Source organism: Salvelinus namaycush, chromosome 32, assembly GCF_016432855.1.
Source record: "Salvelinus namaycush isolate Seneca chromosome 32, SaNama_1.0, whole genome shotgun sequence".
Lineage (NCBI taxonomy): Eukaryota > Metazoa > Chordata > Actinopteri > Salmoniformes > Salmonidae > Salvelinus > Salvelinus namaycush.
The window spans coordinates 18,124,302-18,147,998 of record NC_052338.1 but is presented as its reverse complement, the minus strand read 5'-3'; the positions used below and the strand labels follow the sequence as shown (position 1 = coordinate 18,147,998).

Here is a 23,697-nt window from a genome sequence, read left to right as displayed (position 1 = left end):
GACAGACAGGCGCAGACAGACAGACAGACAGACGTGGGCAGGCAGACAGACAGACGTGGGCAGGCAGACAGACAGACAGACAGACGTGGGCAGGCAGACAGACAGACAGGCGCGGGCAGACAGACAGACAGGCGCGGGCAGGCAGACAGACAGACAGGCGCGGGCAGGCAGACAGACAGACAGGCGCGGGCAGGCAGACAGACAGACAGGCGCGGGCAGGCAGACAGACAGACAGGCGCGGGCAGGCAGACAGACAGACAGGCGCGGGCAGGCAGACAGACAGACAGGCGCGGGCAGGCAGACAGACAGACAGGCGCGGGCAGGCAGACAGACAGACAGGCGCGGGCAGGCAGACAGACAGACAGGCGCGGGCAGGCAGACAGACAGACAGACAGACGCGGGCAGGCAGACAGACAGACAGACGCGGGCAGACAGACAGACAGACGCGGGCAGGCAGACGGACAGACGCGGGCCGACAGACAGACGCGGGCCGACAGACAGACGCGGGCAGACAGACAGACGCGGGCAGACAGACAGACAGACGCGGGCGTTCAGACAGACAGACAGACGCGGGCGTTCAGACAGACAGACGCGGGCGGACAGACAGACAGACGCGGGCGGGCAGACAGACAGACGCGGGCGGGCAGACAGACAGACGCGGGCGGGCAGACAGACAGACAGACGCGGGCGGGCAGACAGACAGATGCGGGCGGACAGACAGACGCAGGCAGACAGGCGCAGGCAGACAGGCGCAGGCAGACAGGCGCAGGCAGACAGGCGCAGGCAGACAGACAGACAGGCGCAGGCAGGCAGACAGACAGACAGGCGCAGGCAGACAGACAGACAGGCGCAGGCAGACAGACAGACAGGCGCAGGCAGGCAGACAGACAGGCGCAGGCAGGCAGACAGACAGACAGGCGCAGACAGGCAGACAGACAGACAGGCGCAGACAGGCAGACAGACAGACAGGCGCAGACAGGCAGACAGACAGACAGGCGCAGACAGACAGACAGGCGCAGGCAGACAGACAGACAGGCAGACAGACAGACAGGCGCAGGCAGACAGACAGACAGGCGCAGGCAGACAGACAGACAGACAGGTGCAGGCAGACAGACAGACAGACAGGCGCAGGCAGACAGACAGACAGACAGGCGCAGGCAGACAGACAGACAGGCGCAGGCAGACAGACAGACAGGCGCAGGCAGACAGACAGACAGGCGCAGGCAGACACAGGCGCAGACAGACAGACAGACAGACAGGCGCAGGCAGACAGACAGACAGACAGGCGCAGGCAGACAGACAGACAGACAGGCGCAGGCAGACAGACAGACGCGCGCAGACAGACAGACGCACGCGCGCGGGCAGACAGACAGACGCGCGCGGGCAGACAGACAGACGCGCGCGGGCAGACAGACAGACGCGGGCGTTCAGACAGACAGACAGACGCGGGCGTTCAGACAGACAGACAGACGCGGGCGTTCAGACAGACAGACAGACGCGGGCGTTCAGACAGACAGACAGACGCGGGCGTTCAGACAGACAGACAGACGCGGGCGTTCAGACAGACAGACAGACGCGGGCGTTCAGACAGACAGACAGACGCGGGCGTTCAGACAGACAGACAGACGCGGGCGTTCAGACAGACAGACAGACGCGGGCGTTCAGACAGACAGACAGACGCGGGCGTTCAGACAGACAGACAGACGCGGGCGTTCAGACAGACAGACGCGGGCGGGCAGACAGACAGACAGACGCGGGCGGGCAGACAGACAGACGCGGGCGGGCAGACAGACAGACGCGGGCGGGCAGACAGACAGACGCGGGCAGACAGACAGACGCGGGCGGGCAGACAGACAGACGCGGGCGGGCAGACAGACGCAGGCAGACAGGCGCAGGCAGACAGGCGCAGGCAGACAGGCGCAGGCAGACAGGCGCAGGCAGACAGGCGCAGGCAGACAGACAGACAGACAGACAGACAGACAGGCGCAGGCAGGCAGACAGACAGACAGGCGCAGGCAGACAGACAGACGCGCGCAGGCAGGCAGGCAGGCAGACAGACAGACAGACAGACAGACAGACAGGCACAGACAGACAGGCGCAGACAGGCAGACAGACAGACAGGCGCAGACAGGCAGACAGACAGACAGGCGCAGGCAGACAGACAGACAGGCGCAGGCAGACAGACAGACAGACAGGCGCAGGCAGACAGACAGACAGACAGGCGCAGGCAGACAGACACAGGCGCAGGCAGACAGACAGACAGGCGCAGGCAGACATACAGACAGGCGCAGGCAGACACAGGCGCAGACAGACAGACAGACAGACAGACAGGCGCAGGCAGACAGACAGACAGACAGACAGACAGGCGCAGGCAGACAGACAGACAGACAGACAGGCGCAGGCAGACAGGCAGACAGACAGACAGACAGGCGCAGGCAGACAGACAGACGCGCGCAGGCAGACAGACAGACGCGCGCAGGCAGACAGACAGACGCGCGCAGGCAGACAGACGCGCGCAGGCAGACAGACAGACGCGCGCAGGCAGACAGACAGACGCAGGCAGACAGACAGACAGACGCAGAGACAGGCAGACGCAGAGACAGGCAGACGCACACAGAAAGAGAGAGATGAGAAAGAGATGGGAGAGATGGGAGAGAGAGAGATGGGAGAGAGAGAGATGGGAGAGAGAGAGATGGGAGAGAGAGATGGGAAAGAGAGGGAGAGAGAGATGGGTTAATGAAGAGAGGGAGAGAGAGATGGGTTAATGAAGAGAGGGAGAGAGAGATGGGAGAGAGATGGGAAAGAGAGAGAGGAGGGAGAGAGATGGGAAAGAGAGAGAGGAGGGAGAGAGATGGGAAAGAGAGAGAGGAGGGAGAGATGGGAAAGAGAGAGAGGAGGGAGAGATGGGAAAGAAAGGGAGATGGGAAAGAGAGAGAGATGGGAGAGAGAGGGAGATGGGAAAGAGAGAGAGATGGGAAAGAGAGAGAGAGAGAGAGATGGGAGAGAGAGAGATGGGAAAGAGAGAGAGAGAGAGAGAGATGGGAAAGAGAGAGAGAGAGAGATGGGAAAGAGAGAGAGGAGAGAGAGATGGGAAAGAGAGAGAGGAGGGAGAGATGGGAAAGAAAGGGAGATGGGAAAGAGAGGGAGATGGGAAAGAGAGAGAGATGGGAAAGAGAGAGAGAGAGAGAGATGGGAAAGAGAGAGAGAGAGAGAGATGGGAAAGAGCGAGAGAGAGAGAGAGAGAGATGGGAAAGAGAGAGAGAGATGGGAAAGAGAGAGAGAGAGAGAGAGATGGGAAAGAGAGAGAGAGAGAGATGGGAAAGGGAGATAGATGAGAAAGAAATTGATGAGATGGGAAAGAAATAAAGAGAAAGATAAGAAAGAAAGAAAAAAAAGAGACAAGAAAGAAAAAGAGATAAGAAAGAGAGAGATATAAGAAGGAAAGAGCAGAGCGAGCAAGAGGTGGGATAGAGAGAGATGAGATGGGAAAGTGGAATAGAGGTGAGATTGGAAAGAGAGAGATGGGAAAGAAAAAGAGAGAGTGATAAGAAAGAGAGAGATGAGATGGGAAAGAGAGAGAGCTGGGAAAGAAAAAGAGAGAGAGAGGGATAAGAAAGAGAGATGGGAAAGAGAGAGCTGGGAAAGAAAAAGAGAGAGGGACTGGGGGAGGTAGATGGGGAAGAAAGAGAGGGACTGGGGGAGGTAGATGGGGGAGAGAGGTAGATGAAGAAGAGAGGGACTGGGGGAGGTAGATGGGGAAGAAAGAGAGGGACTGGGGGAGTGAATGGTGAATGGGTGCCAGAGGACTCGATGGTACAAGAGTTTACAAAACCAAAAGTTGGACCAAGTGCTGTCCATAGTACACACACACGACACTGTACTGTAAATCTGTTATGACATTGTTATAACATTGTATAAAACATGAGAACCCGGGGATTATCGTGTGATAACGCATGACTAAGGGCTGTTCTTAGACCCGAGACGAAGCCAAGGGCCGGGAACAGCCCTTAGTCAGGAGTTATCATACGATATTCCCCGGGTTTGAGGGCCTTATTGCTTTTATAAAACGGTTGCCCACATATTTATACAAATATTAATCTAATGTTTTCATTAAAAACAGCGGGCTGGTCGTTAGTTATTTTCTTATGTTTTGACACAGTTGTTAATTCTAATCATTCTATTCTTTGGACATTGCTATGCTAACCAAATCATTGGCATGTAGCTAGCTAGCAGATATTCAGTGATGATGAGAACCTCAATAAATAATGATTTAATGAATATCCAATAGGCCTACATAAGCCGCACTGCGCTGGTTAATAAATGAATGGAATTCTTGAGTGTTCAGTTTCCATGGTGAATTAGTTGGTTTCATTCTTGGGCTACCTAGCCTACTGGCATGGGAGAGAAAGCATTTGTAAAATGATTCATTGTTGCACAGGTTGTAAAGGCAGACAGGTAGGTTTATAAAGCCCATCTGTTGCAAATCAAATAGTAGCATGGAAAAATAGTGTGTAGACGCTTTTTTGCCCAAGGGATATTTTGACAGAATTTCCTGCCTGGACTGCGGGATAGTGGAATTATGAGATTAACACGCCATGGTATTTTGCGTGAGTAAATGTCCCGCATATCATCCAATCAGCATCGAGGATCCAAACAAACCGTTTTATAATAACTTGGAGTAGAAGATACATTAGTGTCCACAATTGATTTATTTGTATTAAGTGTGACATTTCAGAATACTCAATGGCAGTAGATTTATCAGATGGAGAATGCAGAGATGGTGGAAATGTCCCACTTCACACAGAAGAGCTAGATGTCCTTATCTGGATAGATAAATAGACGAGCTCTTTTGTGTATCTGTCTCAATAGTTTCAGTAGTATTCTGTCTCTGTCACTTAGTGAGCTACTTCCACAATTATTCATCTCCCTTTTTACTTCCTATTCTAAGTTAAGGAGGATGGGGGATTGTAGTGTGTGTGTGTGGGTGTGCGCACATCTGAGATGTGTTTGTTTTTGTGGCACCTCAACCTGCACGTTGTCCATGCCTGTGACTGGGAGTAAATCATTTAAACCATGAATTAGAGAGCACGGCGGCGTTCTGCTCCGGAGGGCAGAAATTACAAAGTGTTTGGATGGATATCATTTTGTGGAGCCGAGGCCAAGTCATACCTAATTACTATGATCTGCACCCCACGAAAGAGGCAGAAAGAAAGGTGCAGACAGGGCTTCTCAGTAGGAACTAGAAACACACAGGATCCACAAGTTCACTTTGCCTTAAGCTATAATACTGATGTGATCTAGTTTATAAGACTGGCAGAAACGTATGTCACAGTCGTATGCTTTGCCTGGGTCAGCATAAACCCCTGTTTTCAAATCCAGGGGCAGACCTCCAGGCTCAGATTTCAATACTTTGGGAAAACAGCATTTTTTATTTTTTTTTCGAACCAAGCAAATATTATTTTCATAGATTTCAACAAAGACAGACATTACAGACCAAAGCCTTAGTGTTTTGTTTGTTTTCTCCAACATAATCAGCAGCATCTAGATCCTGTTTGTCAGACATTAGTAAGAGAGAAAGGTATCTGAAACCTGTTTTCCATGCTTAAGATGTTCACAGATTAGTCAAATCAATACCCCTGCAAAGACGAGAGGACACTGTCTGGACCGTGAAAGATGATCCCTCTCTCCTCTCTCTACCTCTACCACTCTACTTCTACCTTTCTCTACCTCCCGCTTCTTCTCAGGCAATGTTCAGAGTGTGACCAGGCCAGTAGCGATGATGCCGACATCGCCATGGAGACGCTGCCCGACGGTACCAAGAGGTCTCGGAGACAGATTAAAGGACCAATCAAATTCATCCCTCAGGAGATGTCCCCGGAGCCCAAGAAACGAGATGTGAGGGGCACGGTGTGTATTAACACACTTTTTATTTATTATGTACAGTGCCTTCAGAAACTTGACTTTTTCCATGTGTTGTTGCGTTACAAAGTGGGATTAAAATTGATTTAATTGTAATTTTCTGTCAACATTATACACAAAAAACTCTGTCAAAGTGAAAGAAAAATTCTACATTTTAAATGTATTATTGGAATATAAAACGCTGATATATTTGGATTAGATATGTATTCAACCCACTGAGTCAATACATGTTAGAATGACATTTGGCAGCGATTACAGCTGTGAGTCGTATAGAGCTTTGCAAACCTGGATTGTACGACATTTGCCCATTTATTCTTTTTAACATTCTTCAAGCTCTGTCAAGTTGGTTGTTGATCGTTGCTAAACATCCATTTTCAAGTCTTGCCGTAGATTTTCAAGCTGATTTAAGTCAAAACTGTAACTAGGCCACTCAGGAACATTCAATGTCTTCTTGGTAAGTAACTTAAGTGTATATTTCGGGCTTGCATTTTATGTTATTGTCCTGCTGTGGATTTGTCTCCCAGTGTCTGTTGGAAAGCAGACTGAACCAGGTTTTCCTCTAGGACTTTGTCTGTGCTTAGCTCGATTCTTTTTCTTTTTATCCTAAAAAACTCCCTATTCCTTGCCGATGACAAGCACACCCAAAACATGGTACTCTGTGATTTGTTGTGTTGGATTTGCCTCAAACATAATGCTTTTTCAGGACAAAAAGTAAATTTCTTTGCCACATTTTTTGCAGTATAACTTTATTACCTTATTGCAAACAGGATATATGTTTTAGAATATTTTTATTCTGTACAGGCTTCCTTCTTTTCACTCTGTGAATTAGGTTAGTATTGTGGAGTAACTACAATGTTGTTGATGCATCCTCAGTTTTCTTCAATCACAGCCATTCAACTCTGTAACTGTTTTAAAGTCACCATTGGCCTCATGGTGAAATTCCTGAGCGGTTTTGTTTCTCTTCGTCAACTGAGTAGGAAGGACGCCTATATCTTTGTAGTGACTGGGTGTATTGATACACCATCCAACGTGTAATTAATAACTTCACCATGCTCAAAGGGATATTCAAACATTTTTTACCCATCTACCAATAGGTGCCATTCTTTGCGAGGCATTGAATCTGTGTTTGAAATTCACTGCTCGACTTATGTATGTGTGAGATACAGAGATGGGGTAGTCGTTCAAAAATGTTAAACACCATTATTCCACACAGTTAGTCCATGCAAATTATCATGTGACTTGTTAAGCACATTTTTACTCCTGAAGGTAATTAGGCTTGACATAACAAAAGGCTTGAATACTTATTGACTCAAGACATTTCAGCTTTTCATTTTTATTAATTTAGAAAAATAAACATTAGCATTGGCACGCGAAACTACCTCTAACTTCCTTCATACTGGATGCAAATATATCTGACTCTGGGGATGTCGATAAAGGGCATCCTTACCAAAATCCAGAAAGTATCCCGTTAGGTGGTCGTCTGTCAAAATGGGTTTTGCCGGCCTCCACTTTGCTAGTTTTGGGGTCAATTGTGTTGATATTTCTGGGGTAGCCTTTTGAATTATCCTGCCATCTACTGTATAATCCAGAATGTATTTCCCGGGTTTGGAGAAACAGACAGTAATCCGTCAACCTATACCGGGGGTTAAAGTACTCCATCATAGGTATGAGTCCAGCCCCAATGACGTCTGTAGTCTAGCCCTTCTTTGTCCCGTCTGACCCGTCACCAGATATACCAGGCCAGACTCACAGGACTAATGGCGGAGCAGTATAAAGAGCAGTATAAAGAGTGTATATGTGACTAACTTGGTTCGACCCCGGGTCGTCTGTGTTCTACAAGACTGTGATTGCCCTCGAAACTAAAAGCTAAAACTGAGCTACATATTCTGTACGTCATATTCTGTCTGTCCCGTAACCAGGAGCTGAGCTCTCTTCTCTTTTTTCCCAGCCCGACAGATATACAAGGCCAGACTAACAGAGCCCGACAGATATACAAGGCCAGACTAACAGAGCCCGACAGATATACAAGGCCAGACTAACAGAGCCCGACAGATATACAAGGCCAGACTAACAGAGCCCAACAGATATACAAGGCCAGACTAACAGAGCCCGACAGATATACCAGGCCGGACTAACAGAGCCCGACAGATATACCAGGCCGGACTAACAGAGCCCGACAGATATACCAGGCCGGACTAACAGAGCCCGACAGATATACCAGGCCGGACTAACAGAGCCCGACAGATATACCAGGCCGGACTAACAGAGCCCGACAGATATACCAGGCCGGACTAACAGAGCCCGACAGATATACCAGGCCGGACTAACAGAGCCCGACAGATATACCAGGCCGGACTAACAGAGCCCGACAGATATACCAGGCCGGACTAACAGAGCCCGACAGATATACCAGGCCGGACTAACAGAGCCCGACAGATATACCAGGCCGGACTAACAGAGCCCGACAGATATACCAGGCCGGACTAACAGAGCCCGACAGATATACCAGGCCGGACTAACAGAGCCCGACAGATATACCAGGCCGGACTAACAGAGCCCGACAGATATACCAGGCCGGACTAACAGAGCCCGACAGATATACCAGGCCGGACTAACAGAGCCCGGCAGATATACCAGGCCATACTAACAGAGCCCGACCGATATAGCATGTATCAGGCCAGACTCACAGGACTAGGTCACACTGCTGTACTAGACAGGATACACTGCTGTACTAAACAGGATACGCTGCTGTACTAAACAGGATTGCTAGTAGACATGCCAGGAAACTAGAGGGGGTGTATCCAAACACATACTTCCTCTGGTGTTCAGTCCCAAACACCCCCCCCCCCCTGGCTAGTTGGTCTGCCTGAACTTCTTCCAATCTACAGAGGATTGGGATGAGTGATTCATGTAAAATGAAGTTTGAATATTAACAAAGGGGGAAATCTAACATCTCCTTGTTGTTTCTTGACGCTAGCAAGCAAGTGACGGAGCCGGGTTGTGTGTGTCTTTAAAAAGGAAGACTACATATTTAAACAGATTGTGAAAACAATTCCATCTGTCGCCTTTGGCTCCTCGTCCACCACTCAGCAGATGGAACACTTATCATTATAAATGCTAGATGGTAGAACCACTGCCAGTTGGCTCCTTCACTTCAGCCCTCCCTACATCCCTCCATTTCTCCCTTCCTCGCTCCCTTCGAAGCCACTTCTCCTGCCTGCGGTGTGCGTGTGGGTGGGGACCAGAGTATGAGTTTGGTTAACTATTTGCTCTCTATACTGGTTGACTCCATTAAGGTAATCTATGAAAGGCCAGGGAAAGATCAACACAAATCCAATGCAGAATTCAGTGCAATGCAGACTAACATAAAACATTATTAAAATAAGATATAAGGTAAAATGTGGACACACACACGTACACACACAGCATACCTAATCAGCATACCTAATCAGGGTCTCTGCTCAGGTGAGGAAATATTAACTGGGGGCAGTTTGTACGACTCTGAGCTAAATCAATCTTTTAATTAAGTACATCATTGCATCTTTAACAGCCATGAATCATTTCACAGCACCATGCAGGATTAGAGAAGTTAACGGAGCGGAGGACCCAGTGGTAACTAGATGTAGTAACTTAATTCTCATCATCATTCTCACTAGACTAATGGCATATGTTCATACAGGATGTTCCTGTGTAATCATGGAGGGGTGTTAGAGCAGGGCCATGCTTCATCACCACCCCATTACACACACTGTCACACAAGATTCTAGAAGAAGAAGCAATGATTACCAAACCTTTTGAAAATGCAGGATGGTTTTGGTCTGGAACGATTCGTTTTGGAGATATAGGCCTGAAAATGTGAGATATTGTCGGTAGATTATATTACAAGAAGCAAAGACCAAGCTTCCTTGAAAATGCGGTATAGTGTGGGCCGGAACTGATGGTTCTGAGATGTAATGATTCAATGAGTGTTGAAAAGAGTATATGGCAAAAAACGAATGGAAAATAAAAGTGTCCATAAAATGTACATAGGTTCAGAACTTTTGTGAAACAGCCCAGTTAAAAATATATGACAAAATAGAAATGGTCTTCAGAGATGATTTTTTTTTAAACTTTGTAAAATACATTGTGTCCATCAAATGTATATATTATGTATCAGCTGGAAGTATAAGCTTGGAAGTTCCTATGCTTCCTGGCTGATGTTTTGGTCACTTTTGAATGCTGGCGGTGCTTTCACTCTAGTGGTAGCATGAGACAGAGTCTACAACCCACACAAGTGGCTCAGGTAGTGCAGCTCATCCAGGATGGCACATCAATGCGAGCTGTGGCAAGAAGGTTTGCTGTGTCTGTTAGCGTAGTGTCCAGAGCATGGAGGCGCTACCAGGAGACAGGCCAGTACATCAGGAGACGTGGAGGAGGCCGTAGGAGGGCAACAACCCAGCAGCAGGACCGCTACCTCCGCCTTTGTGCAAGGAGGAGCACTGCCAGAGCCTTGCAAAATGACCTCCAGCAGGCCACAAATGTGCATGTGTCTGCTCAAACGGTCAGAAACAGACTCCATGAGGGTGGTATGAGGGCCCGACGTCCACAGGTGGGGGTTGTGCTTACAGCCCAACACCGTGCAGGACGTTTGGCATTTGCCAGAGAACACCAAGATTGGCAAATTCGCCACTGGCGCCCTGTGCTCTTCACAGATGAAAGCAGGTTCACACTGAGCACGTGCCAGAGTAAGGAGACGCCGTGGAGAACGTTCTCCTGCCTGCAACATCCTCCAGCATGACCGGTTTGGCGGTGGGTCAGTCATGGTGTGGGGTGGCATTTATTTGGGGGGCCGCACAGCCCTCCATGTGCTCGCCAGAGGTAGCCTGACTGCCATTAGGTACCGAGATGAGATCCTCAGACCCCTTGTGAGACCATATGCTGGTGCGGTTGGCCCTGGGTTCCTCCTAATGCAAGACAATGCTAGACCTCATGTGGCTGGAGTGTGTCAGCAGTTCCTGCAAGAGGAAGGCATTGATGCTATGGACTGGCCCGCCCGTTCCCCAGACCTGAATCCAATTGAGCACATCTGGGACATCATGTCTCGCTCCATCCACCAACGCCACGTTGCACCACAGACTGTCCAGGAGTTGGCGGATGCTTTAGTCCAGGTCTGGGAGGAGATCCCTCAGGAGACCATCCGCCACCTCATCAGGAGCATGCCCAGGCGTTGTAGGGAGGTCATACAGGCACGTGGAGGCCACACACACTACTGAGCCTCGTTTTGACTTGTTTTAAGGACATTACATCAAAGTTGGATCAGCCTGTAGTGTGGTTTTCCACTTTAATTTTGAGTGTGACTCCAAATCCAGACCTCCATGGGTTGATAAATTTGATTTCCATTGATAATTTTTGTGTGATTTTGTTGTCAGCACATTCAACTATGTAAAGAAAAAAGTATTTAATAAGAATATTTCATTCATTCAGATCTAGGATGTGTTATTTTAGTGTTCCCTTTATTTTTTTGAGCAGTGTATATACACACACTGGTCAAAGGTTTGGACACACCTACTCATTCAAGGGTTTTTCTTTGTGTTTAATATTTTCTACATTGTCGAATAATAGTGAAGACATCAACACTATGAAATAACACATATGGAATCATGTAGTAACCAAAAAAGTGTTAAACAAATCTAAATATATTTTATATTTGACATTCTTCAAAGTAGCCACCCTTTGCATTGATGATTGCTTTGCACACTCTTGGCATTCTCTCAACCAGATTCATGAGGTAGTCACCTGGAATGCATTTCAATTAACAGGTGTGCCTTGTTAAAAGTTAATTTGTCGAATTTCTTTGCTCCTTAATGCGTTTGAGCCAATCAGTTGTGTTGTGACAAGTTAGGGGTGGTATACAGAAGATATCCCTATTTGGTAAAAGACCCGGTCCATATTATGGCAAGAACAGCTCAAATAAGACAAAGGTCAGTCAGTCTGGAAAATTTGAGGAACTTTGAATGTTTCTTCAAGTGCAATCGCAATGACCATCAAGCACTATGATGAAACTGGCTCTCGTGAGGACCGCCACAGGAAAGGAAGACCCAGAGTTACCTCCGCTGCAGAGGATAAGTTCAATAGAGTTAACTGCACCTCAGATTGCAGCCCAAATAAATGCTTCACAGAGTTCAAGTAACAGACACATCTCAACATCAACTGATCAGAGGAGACTGTGTGAATCAGGCCATCATTGTCGAATTGCTGCAAAGAAACCACTACTAAAGGACACCAATAAGACGAAGAGACTTGCTTTTTATTTTTTATTTAACCTGTATTTAACTAGGAAAGTCAAGTTCTTGGGCCAAGAAACACAAGCAATGGACATTAGACCGGTGGAAATCTGTCCTTTGGTCTGATAAGTCCAAATTTGAGATTTTTGGTTCCAACCGCCGTGTCTTTGTGAGACGTAGAGTAGGTGAACAGATGATCTCCGCATGTGTGGTTCCCACTGTGAAGCATGGAGGAGGAGGTGTGATGATGTGGGGGTGCTTTGCTGGTGATACTGTCTGTGATTTATTTAGAATTCAAGGCACACTTAACCAGCATGGCTACCACAGCATTCTGCAGCGATACGCCATCCCATCTGGTTTGCACTTAGTTGGACTATAATTTGTTTTTCAACAGGACAATGACCCAACACACCTCCAGGCTGTGTAAGGGCTATTTGACCAAGAGAGTGATGGAGTGCTGCATCAGATGACCTGGACTCCACAATCCCCCGACCTCAACCCAACTGACATGGTTTGGGATGAGTTAGACCGCAGAGTGAAGGAAAAGTAGCCAACATGTGCTCAGCATATGTGGGAACTCCTTCAAGAATGTTGGAAAAGCATTCCAGGTGAAGCTGGTTGAGAGAATGCCAAGAGTGTGCAAAGCTGTCATCAAGGCAAAGGGTGGTTGCTTTGAAGAATCTAAATACTTTTTTGGTTACTACATGATTCTATATTTGTTATTTCATAGTGTTGATGTCTTCACTATTATTATGAAAGAGTAAAATTAAAGAAAAACCCTTGAATGATTTGGTGTGTCCAAACTTTTGACTGGTACTGTGTTTGTGTGTGTATGTATGTATGTACAGTCGTGGCCAAAGGTTTTGAGAATGACACAAATATTAATTTTCACAAAGTCTGCTGCCTCAGTTTGTATGATGGCAATTTGCATGTACTCCAGAAGGTTATAAAGAGTGATCAGATGAATTGCAAAGTCCCTCTTTGCCATGCAAATGAAATGAATCCCAAAAAAAGCATTTCCACTGCATTTCAGCCCTGCCACAAAAGGACCAGCTGTCACGTTCGTCATAAGGAGTAGACCAAGATGCAGCGTGGTATGTTTCCATCCTTTATTATAGAGTAGAAAACTTCAAAGAACAAAACAACAAAATGAACAAACGAAACGTGAAGCTATAATAATGCTCACAGGCAACTAAACAGAGACAAGATCCCACAAAGCACAATGGGAAAATGGCTACCTAAATATGATCCCCAATCAGAGACAACGATAAACAACTGCCTCTGATTGGGAACCATACTAGGCCAACATAGAAATATAATTCACCTAGATAACCCACCCTTAAATCACACCCCGACCTAACCAACATAGAGATTAAAAGCTCTCTATGGGCAGGGCGTGACAGTACCCCCCCCCCCCCCCCCCCCCCCAAAGGTGCGGACTCCGGCCGCAAAACCTGACTCAATAGGGGAGGGTCCGGGTGGGAATCTACCGTCGGGGGCGGCTCCGGTGCGGGGCGAAGTACCCACTCCGCTCGTGGACACGTCATCGGAGGAACCGGACCGTGGCTCGTTGCCGGAAGAACCGGACCGTGGCTCGTCGCCGGAAGAACCGTACCGTGATTCATCGCCTGATGCTCCGTTCCGTGGATCGTCGCCGGGGGCTCCGGGCCGTGGATCGTCGCTGGAGGCTCCGGACCGGGAACCCTCGCAAGAGGCTCCGGACCGGGAACCCTCGCAAGAGGCTCCGGACCGGGAACCCCCGCTGGAGGCTCCGGACCGGGAACCCCCGCTGGAGGCTCCGGACCGGGAACCCCCGCTGGAGGCCTCAGTCTCAGGAGGCACGTCTCAGGAGGCTCCGGATCGTGGATCGTCGCCGGGGGCTCCGGACCGGGAACCGTCGCCGGGGGCTCCGGACCGGGAACCCTCGCAGGGGGCTCCGGACCGGGAACCCTCGCAGGGGGCTCTGGACTGTGGAGGTGCACTGGAGGCCTGATGCGTGGGACCGGTACAGGTGGCACCGGGCTGATGACACGCACCTCAGGACGAGTGCGGGGAGGAGGTACAGGACGTACTGGGCTGTGAAGGCGCACTGAAGACACAGTACGTATGGCCGGCGCAGGATATACTGGGCCGTGGAGTCGCACTGGAGGTCTGGAGCGTAGAGCTGGCACAATGCGTCCTGGCTGGATGCTCACTTTAGCACGGCAAGTGCGGGGCGCTGGCACAGGACGTAGGGGGCTGTGAAGGCACACTGGCGACACAGTGCGTAGAGCCGGCGCAGGATATCCTGGACCGAGGCGTACTGGAGACCAGGTGCGCTGAGCAGGCACAACCCGTCCTGGCTGGATGCTCACTTTCGCACGGCAAGTGCGAGGAGCTGGCACAGAACGCACCGGGCTGTGGATGCGCACTGGAGACACATTGCGTATCTCCGCAAAACACGGTGCCTGACTGGTCCCACGCTCCTCACGGCGACTGTCTTGCTCCAGACACCAAAACATTCACTCTACCTCATCACTCCCCTCAACTATCTCACAATACTCCTCGCTCAGTCTATCCCAATATTCCTCTAAGCTCTCAGACTCGCCCCTCGGCTTCGCCGACCAACCCGTGTGCCCCCACCCCCCAAAGAAATTGGGGGGGCTGCCTCTCGGGCTTCCGTCGTGGTCGTGAACTTCGGAGTCGCCGTTGATCCTCCTGCGTCTGCTTCCATGGAAGGCTTTCGTCTCCTGCCATTATCTCCTCCCAAGTCCAGGATGTCTTCTCCTCCTGGCCACGCTGCTTGGTCCGTTTGTGGTGGGATCTTCTGTCACGTTTGTCATAAGGAGTAGACCAAGATGCAGCGTGGTATGTTTCCATCCTGTATTATGGAATAGAAAACTTCAAAGAACAAAACAAACAAATGAAACGTGACGCTATAATAATGCTCACAGGCAACTAAACATAGACAAGATCCCACAAAGCACAATGGGAAAATGGCTACCTAAATATGATCCCCAATCAGAGAGAACGATAAACAACTGCCTCTGATTGGGAACCATACTAGGCCAACATAGAAATATAATTCACCTAGATAACCCACCCTTAAATCACACCCCGACCTAACCAACATAGAGAATAAGGCGTGACACCAGCTGACATCATGTCAGTGATTCTCTCGTTAGCACAGGTATGAGTGTTGATGAGGACAAGGCTGGAGATCACTCTGTCATGCTGATTGAGTTCGAATAACAGGCTAGAAGCTTCAAAAGGAGGGTGGTGCTTGGAATCATTGTTCTTCCTCTGTCAAACATGGTTACCTGCAAGGAAACACGTGCCGTCATCATTGCTTTGAACAAAAAGGGCTTCACAGGCAAGGATATTGCTGCCAGTAAGATTGCACCTAAATCAACCATTTATCGAATCATCAAGAACTTCAAGGAGAGTGGTTCAATTGTTGTGAAGAAGGCTTCAGGGCGCCCAAGAAAGTCCAGCAAGCTCCAGGACCGTCTCCTAAAATTGATTCAGCTGCGGGATCGGGCACCACCAGTACAGAGCTTGCTCAGGAATGGCAGCAGGCAGGTGTGAGTGCATCTGCACGCACAGTGAGGCGAAGACTTTTGGAGGATGGCCTGGTGTCAAAAATGGCAGCAAAGAAGCCACTTCTCTCCAGGAAAAACATCAGGGACAGACTGATATTCTGCAAAAGGTACAGGGATTGGACTGCTGAGGACTGGGGTAAAGTCATTTTCTCTGATGAATCCCCTTTCCGATTGTTTGGGGCATCTGGAAAAAAGCTTGTACGGAGAAGACAAGGTGAGCGCTACCATCAGTCCTGTGTCATGCCAACAGTAAAGCATCCTGAGACCAGTCATGTGTGAGGTTGCTTCTCAGCCAAGGGAATGGGCTCACTCACATTTTTGCGTAAGAACACAGCCATGAATAAAGAATGGTACCAACACATCCTCCGAGAGCAACTTCTCTCAACCACCCAGGAACAGTTTGGTGACGAACAATGCCTTTTCCAGCATGATGGAGCACCTTGCCATAAGGCAAAAGTGATAACTAAGTGGCTCGGGGAACAAAACAACGATATTTTGGGTCCATGGCCAGGAAACTCCCCAGACCTTAATCCCATTGAGAACTTGTGGTCAATCCTCAAGAGACGGGTGGACAAACAAAAACCCACAAAATCTGACAAAAACCAAGCATTGGTTATGCAAGAATGGGCTGCCATCAGTCAGGATGTGGCCCAGAAGTTAATTGACAGCATGCCAGGGCAGATTGCAGAGGTCTTGAAAAAGAAGGGTCAACACTGCAAATATTGACTCTTTGCATCAACTTCATGTAATTGTCAATAAAAGCCTTTGACACTTATGAAATGCTTGTAATTATACTTCAGTATTCCATAGTAACATCTGACAAAAATATCTAAAGACACTGAAGCAGCAAACTTTGTGGAAATTAATATTTGTGTCATTCTCAAAACTTTTGGCCGTGTGTGTGTGTGTGTGTGTGTGTGTGTGTGTGTGTGTGTGTGTGTGTGTGTGTGTGTGTGTGTGTGTGTGTGTGTGTGTGTGTGTGTGTGTGTGTGTGTGTGTGTATTCCCCCAAATAAATATATGGGGGGATTGGAAATTATACAGACAAATGCATTGATGGAAGTTACAATCTATCTGTAGTATTAAAGCTGAACCCCCTCCCATGGGTATATAAGTGGAATATAACTGTCAGGCTCTGTGTAGAATGTCCTTCACATCTCCTCCATACTCTGTGACATTGAGGGCACATGTTGAGTTAGAAGGGCACTACCCTCCAGTAGGCAGTGTACTCAGTCAGCAGGCCCTGAACATGGGCCAGAAGAGGCTGAGCTGCACCACAGAGTGGCAATGGGCCATCTTACCTCTGTGGCCCTGCACACACTCACACACTCACACAGACATGCACGCAGTACACACACACACACTCCAACACTCATCCTCATGCAGGGGCCAGCGGGAGGTCGATTAGCCAGCCCTGATTAATTGAAACAGGGCTTTAACGCTGTGCCAGCACCGGGGTGCCCTGGTAAAAGCATAGAAAATGCAAAGCAGGGCCCTTTCAGCGGCTGCCATCGCACGCCTTGCATTTGAAGATAAATGCAGCATTGAAGCTCCTCGACTGGAGCGGACGCGGCGAGAGGAAATCAGAAAATGCCAGCTTAATCCCAGAGTACTTCCAGCAGCAGGGTCCTCAGCCAAGCGTACTTCTGGGCACGCCGCTTTATGCGAGCTAACAGAAAAACACATTAACCCAGACCTCAACACAGCACAGCCGTTGATACTGCTGCTGCTCCACTCTACACCACCTTCTCCCCTCTCCCTTTCCTCCCCCTTTCTCTCCCTTCCCTCCATCTCTCTGACATAACAGATACACGTCCAGAAGGAGAAGACATTTATGGTTGTTTTTTGTATTCATTTTTGTAAATTTGAAAAGGAAGAACAGATTGTTTTTGTTGTCTGAGAGGGAGACAGACAGACAGACACTAGGGTGTTCTCTGACTCTTGCTAGGCAGCCAAGCAGTGAGTGGCCACAGAGGAGGAGTGTTCCTCAGGCTCTCTCCTTCCAGGTGTGGAGGGGGTTGGTTATTGACAGTCTAAAAACAAAAGACTGGGGAAAATAAAAAATGGAAGAGGACTGGAGAGTGTTTTTCTCCCCTCCTCTATCTGATGACTATCTGTTATGTTCCTTCAGGGAGCTGAGACTGGGAGGGAGGATGGGGAGGAGGGAGGGGAGGCAGGGCTGGGGCAGTATATCGGAAGAGGATCAGGGTATGGTGGCTGTAGATAAGTGGGATCCATGAAGAGGTGGAGGGAGGGAGCAGCCATATCCCGACAGCTTTCTCTCGCTCTCTCTCTCTCTCTCTGCCTCTCCCGCTCCTCTCTCTCTCTCTCTCTATCCTGCCCCTTTCTCACTCTCTCGTGCAACTGACAGGCAGTGTTACTCTAGCTATGAATAGAACCTAGTCCACAGACAGCACTGTGTGGCTCTCTTGTCTTGTATGGCCAGAGGTAAAACAAAACACCAGCCTCACTGGGCATTAGAGGATTAAATACGTGACAAACAAACAAAAAATGTCTTTGGAAAAGCAGTTTATGCTTTCTGTGGTATTGTTGCAAAAGGCAGAGACCACAGTGGATTTTCTTTCTTTGACAAACAGCTGAGGGAGCAGACGACGTCATAAACAAACTTCCACTCGCTCCTGAATCTTTTGGATAACAAGCAAGCAATAAATAAAGTTAGATTTGTCTGATACTGCCAATACTTTGTGGAGCATATCTAATTTAGTCAAATTATTATTTTGACAGATTGTCAGACAAAATACCAATAACTAATGATTTGCCTCAACAACTCAAAGTAGAGAAACATTGACATTTTCCCCAAGTGACCATGCTGTGACCTTGTGCCCTTGCATGGCTAGCTGATAAGCTTTCAAGGCTCATGAGACTGACCAGAGCTCGGGTCAATTATCTCTCATCAATTCACACAGATCATTCAATTAGCAAATAAATTACCACAAAATTATAGCTTAGTTAAGACTGACTGCAATGAAACACATTATGTATTCCACAGAGAACCAGAGGGCAGAAGAGGAAGAGGGTGTCCATCTGTGAAGAAGAGCGGTTTGAAGTGCAGGTATGTCACTGTACTACCTTGTTACTAAACATTCCTACATCTCCTAACCTCCCTGACACACTCACAACTAGTACATACACATCCCCTGTGTTACATACAGTACTACTCTATTCACCTGGATATTTCTATATTCCTTAACACCTCTTCTACACCATTAACACACACACACACAGCATTGTCTGCTCTAATCAGCCTGTGTGTTTCCATAGGAACCTGCTCTACGTGAACGGCGTCAGCGTCAGTCTGTAATGCAGAAGAAGACCCCTAAAGCCGACGACACCAGGACTGACTGTACCTCCTGCAAAGGACCCGGGGACAACGAGAACCTCGTCAGGTGGGTCACAGTGTGTGTGTGAAGGGAGGGGAGGGGAAGTGTGTGGAGATTAGGAGAGAAGGCGGAAGGAGGTCTGTGTGCATGCGTGTGTGTGAACACCCATGCTTGTGTGTGTATTCGCACCTGTGTGTGTGTGTGTGAGGAGCTGTATCCTCCTGAAGATTAAAGTTCAGTCTTCATTAGGCCTTGGCTGCCTTGCGTAGGCTGAGCGAGGGGGGGCTGGTGAGCGGGGCTGAGGCCAGCAGCTCTATAGAACACCTCTTTTGAACTGCCAACTGCATTTACACACATCATCAAGATGTAATGAACAGCCTGATCTGCCCTTGTCTCCCATCAGAGGTTCAGCTGTCTCACGCTGCTTAAACAGGGCCGGAACTTTACTACATCCCTCAGTAGTGTGTGAATTAAAACAGTCCGCATTAACACACTGTAGACTGACTGATTTATCAGAGTATTTATTTATGAGTGTATAGACCACTGTAGTTTCCTTCCATATGACCTACAAACTGTGACTGTCATTAGCTAAGTTTGCAACAGATTTTCATGCAAATATTCAAAATTGTGCATTTTCCCACCAGAGATGTTTCCATCAGACTGTTTGTGGATAAATGGCTGTGCGTGATGATGTAGTGCACATAAAAATAGCTTTTACCGTTAAATTCCCATGTAGCAAATGAAAAATGCAAGTTAAATGGGTTTCCATTGCATTTACTGATGGTTTTGCAAGAAAAACTGTTGCATTATATAACAAATGTGCCCACTCTGGTCTTGTCACGTGTGCTCTAGCCAACAGCTCACAGATACAGTGCGGGTAGGCTACCTACATGATGAGATTATTATGGATAAGAGCGATATTATTTGTATTAGTCAAACGGCAGCCAAGCATCCATCATGTCACCAGAATAAGACCCTCAGTATTTATTGGAAAGGAGCATGAAGTTCATCATAACTTATTTCATCTGTAGCCTAATAACCTGCATGCTTTCCGAGTCGTAGTGGGAGGACCACACAACATATCATCGCGTGACTCCAAGTTTACTTATTATATCAATATTTGCACATCAAGGCGTTCCCGCCGCCCTTTCTCGCATAATACATTTTGACACAATAAGATTCCACCATGTCGAAGAAACAAATCTAAACGTCTGTCTCCATTTCTAAAGTTGTACCAGCATTTAATGTTTCCATCAGCCCGGTCGGGACTTTTTTCATGCGTCAGGTAATTCATCCGCATGATATGGTTGGATGGAAACGTGGTCATAGGCTAATTGTAACTGAAAGCGTATGATACATTCACTTTATTACTCCATAGGGTTCTTTCTGTGAGCTGTATTAGTTATCAGTGTTTGTAAGGTTAAGCTAATAATGTGTGGTTCTGTCAGTGTTTTATAGGTTAAGGAGGTCGGGGGCTGTGAGGTGTGCTGCCTGCCCTGACTCTTTCTATCTTTGCATTGCACAGGTTGTGAGAGCCGGGGCAGACCTCTCCTCACCTCCCCACACCTAGACACTGCTGGACAGATGAGAGAGAGAAGCAGACCTTTGGCTTAGAGACAGAGAGGGACTTAATTACGTGGAAGAATGACGGCGGCGGGTGTGGGATCAGATGGCCATCTTTGACGTTCACAACCATGGTCTTCTTCATGATCCAAATTGGACCACCTACTGGCCGTCCAATTAAAATTGAGGGAGAGAGGCAGAAATTGAAATTAACTTTGAGGAATTCTAAAATACTTGAGCAAATAAAATGTTGGGAGGTTCAGTATTACTGAACTGGTCATTCTTGTAAGAAAGGACATGTTGGTATTACTGGACAGGCCCTTTGTGATCGTCATTGTCAACTCTAAGGGCCCTTCTATGGCCTAACTGGACTAAGGAGTGATTCCCCCCTCTCTCTCTCTCGCTCTCTCATCCATTCTATGATGGCACTTCACTCGTTTGACCTCCCTGAGCATCTTATCACCACAACCAATCAGTTGTATTGACTCCAGTCATTTGTGGTCCAATCACATGGTGTTTTCCTCAGTAAAGGCCTTTAATTGGAGATGCACTTGAACTTAGGCTTTCATAATCTTCTTCTAGTGTTGTCGTCGGGTAGAACTTTCTAGAGTAGAGGACTAGTAGACCTTGAAAAAGTAGTGGTTTTTAGTAGAATGATTGCCCTTTCTGGCTTTTGAGAAGTAAGTTGCCGCTTAGGCCCAACAGCAGCCTAAGGTTTAACATAAAAATTATAGCAACATTTGTATGAATGGTTATTGTAACTTCTAATGTCAGTGTGTGAGTGTACAGTAGATGTCTAGGCATCTTAGTCTCCCTTCCTTCCTCTCATTAGTATTTTAAAGTGACAGTTTAACTGACACTTCTTTAAAAGCAGCCCAGCTCTGTGTATGTGTGTGCGCATCTCCCCAGTGCCCCATAGTGAGTGCTGACAACTGAGTAGCTGCCATGTGGTCCGTCTGTCTGTCAGGGTCCTTGACAGAAGTGTCACAGTTTGCCCTCACATGTCACTCCTCCGCTCACCCCCATCCCAGGACCCTCTATGTCACCCCTTTTCTCTTCCCCTCATCTGTCTGGGGACCCTATATGCATGCCACTGGGAGCTGCCAAACCTCACAATGCTTAGGTCCACTGGAAAATCTGCTGAGCAAATACATTTGATGGTTTTCCTATGGAGATTAGAGATCCCTGTACAGGATGACCTGGTGACTCCCCACGTCATGTCACTCCAATGAGCCCTCCTCATCTTCGTTCTCCCTCTTCCTCCTCATCCTCTTCTGCCTCCTCCACAACAAATTTAGAAGACTGTCCATGAGATCCAGCTAACCTTACTCAAGCTAACCTTACTACAGCTAACCAGCTAACCTTACTCAAGCTAACCCTACTCCAGCTAACCTTACTACAGCTAACCAGCTAACCTTACTACAGCTAACCAGCTAACCTTACTACAGCTAACCAGCTAACCCTACCACAGCTAACCAGCAAAACGTACTACATCTAACCCTACTCCAGCTAAACAGCTAACCCTACTCCAGCTAACCCTACTCCAGCTAACCCTGCTACAGCTAACCCTGCTACAGCTAACCATGCTACAGCTAACCCTGCTACAGCTAACCCTGCTACAACTAAGCAGCCAACCTTACTACAGCTAACCCTACTACAGCTAACCAGCTAACCCTATTACAGCTAACCATGCTACAGCTAACCCACTACAGCTAGCCAGTTAACCCTACTACAGCTAAACATACAACAGCTAATCAGCTAACCCTACTACCACTAACCCTACTCCAGCTAGTACTACTACAGCTAACCCTACTCCAACTAATCAGCTATCCAGCTAACCCTGCTACAGCTAACCCTGCTACAGCTAACCATGCTACAGCTAACCTTGCTACAGCTAACCCTGCTACAACTAAGCAGCCAACCTTACTACAGCTAACCCTACTACAGCTAACCAGCTAACCCTACTACAGCTAACCATGCTACAGCTAACCCACTACAGCTAGCCAGTTAACCCTACTACAGCTAAACATACAACAGCTAATCAGCTAACCCTACTACCACTAACCCTACTCCAGCTAGTACTACTACAGCTAACCCTACTCCAACTAATCAGCTATCCAGCTAACCCTACTCCAACTAATCAGCTAGCCAGTTAACCCTACTACAGCTAACCCTACTCCAGCTAACCAGTTAACCCTACTACAGCTAACCCTACTCCATTTAACCAGTTAACCCTACTACAGCTAACCCTACTAATCAGCTAACCCTACTACAGCTAACCCTACTCCAGCTAACCAGTTAACCCTACTATAGCTAACCCAACTAATCAGCTAACCCTACTACAGCTAACCCTACTCCAGCTAACCAGTTAACCCTACTACAGCTAACCCTACTGCAGCTAAACTTACTACAGCTAACCAGCTAACCCTACTACAGCTAACCCTATTACTAATCCTACTCCAGCCCTACCATGCATGGCTCTGTATCTAACCGTTAGGCCTAGGGCTAGGCTATGGCCAACTCTGTATCTAAGCCATTAGGGCTATAGTAGCCTACAGTAAATGTACTTTTAACCTGAGAATATGTCATGTGTTCCAACAGTTTAGAATGTGTGAACAAACACCTTTTTAGCTGTGTTGTGTGATCGGTGTGTACAGTATTTATTGACAAGGCCAAGCTTTTTTGTGTATTTTATTTGTGCCTTCACACTTGATTTTATATCATAATATGCCTTTTGTTATTACTGTGTTATGAAGAAAATGAGTTAAGCTCACTATTGAGTAGGAACCTTAAGGACTCCTTGCTAAACATATTCATTGTTAATATATTTGTTTACACACATGCCTATATGTGATTAGTATTAGTTTACATACATTTCTATATGTGATTATTTATAATATGTTGTGGTATTACCACATTGGGGAAAAGTAACTGTGATATATAGAGAATATTGCTACTCTCATATGTGTGTATGTGAAGTATCCTGGCCTCCCGGCCCCTATAGCTCTCAGCATTAAAGCTTGAATAAACT

General features: G+C 47.7%; 1 protein-coding gene across 1 annotated transcript in view; it reads left to right on the top strand.

Annotated features, from left to right (window-relative positions):
- LOC120027043 (PHD finger protein 14-like) overlaps nt 1-23,697 on the top strand; it is a 111,403-nt gene that overhangs the window by 29,970 nt on the left and 57,736 nt on the right. Inside the window, exons 13-15 of the mRNA XM_038971888.1 lie at nt 5,674-5,907; nt 18,773-18,835; nt 19,045-19,169. Coding sequence (XP_038827816.1) covers nt 5,674-5,907; nt 18,773-18,835; nt 19,045-19,169 — 422 coding nt within the window. The remainder of the gene's footprint in view (nt 1-5,673; nt 5,908-18,772; nt 18,836-19,044; nt 19,170-23,697) is intronic.